The following is a 3,538-nucleotide window of genomic DNA, read 5'->3' as shown; positions in this document are numbered from 1 at the left end:
CTTGCAAGGGTCCGGAGACAAAGATTGCAGAGAAATATTTTCATAAAAAAAATTACTTTCTATTTACTTATCTGGACTATCTGTCTCCCCCAAATCATGGATCATAAAGACTTATAACCATTTTATGTAGTTTCTATGATGTTATTCACTATACAATTGATAAATTAGGCTACTGCTTGTCTCCTCTTCTCCATCTCTACGGTCACTACCTTAAATCACTGATAAATGTGGCTAGTGCACTGATATGAGTAGCCAACTGAGCTATTTAGTTGTCTCTAACCTGTCACCAGTATTTCCCCAGTAATTCAACTTTCAAGTGATAAAGTCTTTGTCAAGTATTGCAATGTTTGCTATGCCTATTGCCAGGACTTTGCATTGAAATTTGACGATCGATGGCTGTAATAATACCTATGACTTATATAGCGCTTTTCTAAGTACCCAAAGACGCTGTATAAAGCAATCCCCATGGAATTAGACGTGTAGGTCCCAACTGACATGAATACAAAACTTGGAATGCAGGACAAGGAATACAGAAAGCTACAAAAACTACAAAAAAAATAAGAGACATCAAATACGTGTTTTTCCTGCGAAACCAAGTTATATGAAGGTATGTTGACATGCCATTATTGCTCATAATATTTAAAAGCAGGGACAAAGTAGTTGTGAAAGTAAAAGATCAGGACGAAGAGTGTGTTACTGGTAACACGTTCTGGCCCCTTCATTCATATTCATCATTTCATCGTGAAGTGTCCCCTCCCAGTTGCCGTACTATTATTGTCTTTGACTAAGGATGTCACCTAAGGTGAGAGTAGCTCTTGTTTAGGAGATGCACTAACTATAGTTTATCTTATGACCTATTATTCTGGCATCTTAACGTGTCATAACGTCACATACAGTTTTGTTGTTTTGCTATGTTAAAGTTGTTTCACATTAAGATGTAATGGTCTTATGGCGAAATGTTAATCTCTGAAGACAACAGGACAGTGAAACTGTTAGCTCATTGGCTAAAAAATTACTGTTCTGGCTTAGGACAATAATGTTAACAAGACAGCATGGTAACTGGCTTGCAAACTAAGGTTGTTTCTTTTCCACTACTAAACTGACCAAATTAGTCCAGTTAGATGCAGAAGTGTTGTGGAAACGTATCGTCTTGAGGGTGTGTAAGACTAGCTAAGCTATAACTGAGCTCGCTAGCAAACGTTACTAATTTACCCTTGTCACTTTGCTAGCTCGCAAGCTAACTTAACAAGCAAAGCAAGGTGACAAACAGGTGTTACGAATCCAGCTCCACACGAATCTACTGGAGTTCATTTCAACTTCCAGTGTTTAAATCATGTAATTAACTTACATGTAAACATACACTGGTATAATTGTCTACGATATGCAAATATTTTAATAAACATGCACACATTTGCAGAGTTTTGTTTTGCTTTCCCCATTTTGCCAAATCAGAGCTTCGTCACAGCTGGTTGGAATAAGTAAACCACGTGAAACTACGTTGTTGTGGTCTCTCATCCAGTTGAAATAAACCCCAGCACATCCGTAGCACCTGCCTCGTCTCCAATATGCAGTTATCTGAAGCATTGTACATTCCTCTGTTGATAGCCTAGCTAATTTGATATGGTTCACGTTATTTAACACACACAATTAGTCAACCAAATTACAATGGGTAACTTTGATACAGAGTTAACTAACGTTATACATTTACTTTAAACTTGGCAATACAGTAAACAAGACTCAGCTAAGAGACCAAAAGATGCATTGTCAATTGGCACAAGGATTTACGACCAAACGTTAGCCATTTCGGATGAACACCGTAATCAGCCAAAGTGTAGCAAAATGTGCCTAGTAATGATATACCGAAGTCCTTATAATGTGTCTCGATATAATATACTCCGCTTGTGTTTGCCAAATTTTAGGTGGTGAAGTTTCTGGTAGTCCCTGCAACAGCTGTCTTTGGGATTGCGTCTATCCGGGTGCATGCCATGGGGGGAGCACACGTGGAGGGATTACTGACCCCACAACAGGTAACACTAGCCAATTAGCTCTGTAGCTAGTCCTACCTTTAAAATTAACTTATTATCCGTAGAGGTCGCAAAATGCAAGAAAATTACTTTTTTCTTTTTAAGCCTAGACCTACAAGCCACCAGACATCTGAACTTCCATGATTAAATTAAGTAACTGTTATGCTTATACATCTTATTGATTGTTTATAACAAATTAGCTGTCTATTCATTTACAAGTCGTCAGGCCTTAAAAGTTGTTGGAGTATTGCTTAATTTTCTGTAGATCAGTGTAATTTAAAATATAGTCCAGAATCTTATTGATGTTTTTAGTTGAAAATTAGCAATGTGAAATATTGAACTCAACCATGCTCAATGAGGCGGTCTTCAGAGTTCATAGGTTGCATGAAGAGGCCAAACAGATAGGAAATTGGCTTTAAAGGCAACTAGTATGCTTTTCAGCTTCCTATTGTTTCGCACCAAAGAATAGTTTGCATGTATAATTTATATCTTTTGTGTGAATGGACACATCATGTTTGCATTATATTCACTCTGATGGGCTGTCAGCAACCTTTTTACTGTCATTGTCCATGCATGCTACCCCACTGAGACACGCTTGAACAAAGATTCATGCACCGCATGACCGGATGCCTTCTCAGTGAGAGCAGAGACCTGTGCATAAAATGTCCAGAGTCAAAAGGACAACATTGCCTCAAAGAAAGATAGTAGTTTTTCACAGGAAAATTAGTCTAGGGCCTAGACTAATTTTCCTGTGAAAAACTACTATCTTTCTTTGACTTTGACTACTATCTTTCTTTCTTTCTTTTCTTTGAAGCTAAACCATTATGAATTTTAAGCCTCTAGGCTAACTAGTGGGCTTAAAATTCATAATGGTTTAGCTTGGAAAATAGTATTCTGTTAAAATTCACAAAATCATAATGTTAGCACTAGTGCTTTCTTCTGTTTGCTTCTGGAAAATGCTGCCTGTGGCAGCTGTTATTTATTTTGTATTGTCACACACTAATTGTGATATAAAGCTGGCAGATAACAATCTGCTATTGGAATCTACTAGTTTGTAAACTATATTGTTACAGTCATATCTGTGCTGAATATGAAACCTCATCCGCTGTCCTTAGGCTGAACTGTCGAACCCTTGCTGCAGACCTCACTAGCGATTTACCGCCTCAGTCAATACCGATAGCAAGCTGCTTATCTGCAGTGCTTCACAGTCGTCTGCTAACCCCAGCACCACCTCTCTTATTTCTGCTCTGCAGAGAGTCCGCCATGACAACAGTGCATTATCTCTGCATTATCAGAATCTCTGATAATCGGTTGTTTTTTCAGAGCACTAAATCCAATACTCTGTGTAACATGTCAACATCAGTTAACAGAATGAAGGGACGCTGTGTGTAATTTCAAGTGCTTGATAATGTGGTATGCACAGACCTTGCAGTGTGCATACCACCATCTCCTGACTCAAAATTCTCTCTCTCTCTTTCTTTCTTTCTTTCTCTCTCTCTCTTTCTCTCTTTCTT

The 3,538-nt window shown here is 38.2% G+C and overlaps 1 protein-coding gene across 1 annotated transcript in view; it reads left to right on the top strand.

Annotated features, from left to right (window-relative positions):
• Window positions 1-769: 769 nt before the first annotated feature.
• The window catches only part of LOC308366746 (MICOS complex subunit Mic27-like), a 10,426-nt gene continuing 7,657 nt past the window's right edge, over window positions 770-3,538 (top strand). The window contains exons 1-2 of the mRNA XM_080840489.1: window positions 770-802; window positions 1,920-2,027. Coding sequence (XP_080696615.1) covers window positions 791-802; window positions 1,920-2,027 — 120 coding nt within the window. The 5' untranslated portion in view covers window positions 770-790. The remainder of the gene's footprint in view (window positions 803-1,919; window positions 2,028-3,538) is intronic.

Source organism: Sprattus sprattus (assembly GCF_963457725.1).
Source record: "Sprattus sprattus genome assembly, chromosome: 6".
NCBI classification, from domain to species: domain Eukaryota; kingdom Metazoa; phylum Chordata; class Actinopteri; order Clupeiformes; family Clupeidae; genus Sprattus; species Sprattus sprattus.
The sequence above is the reverse complement of the archived record's forward strand: the minus strand, read 5'-3'. Positions and strand labels throughout refer to the sequence as shown.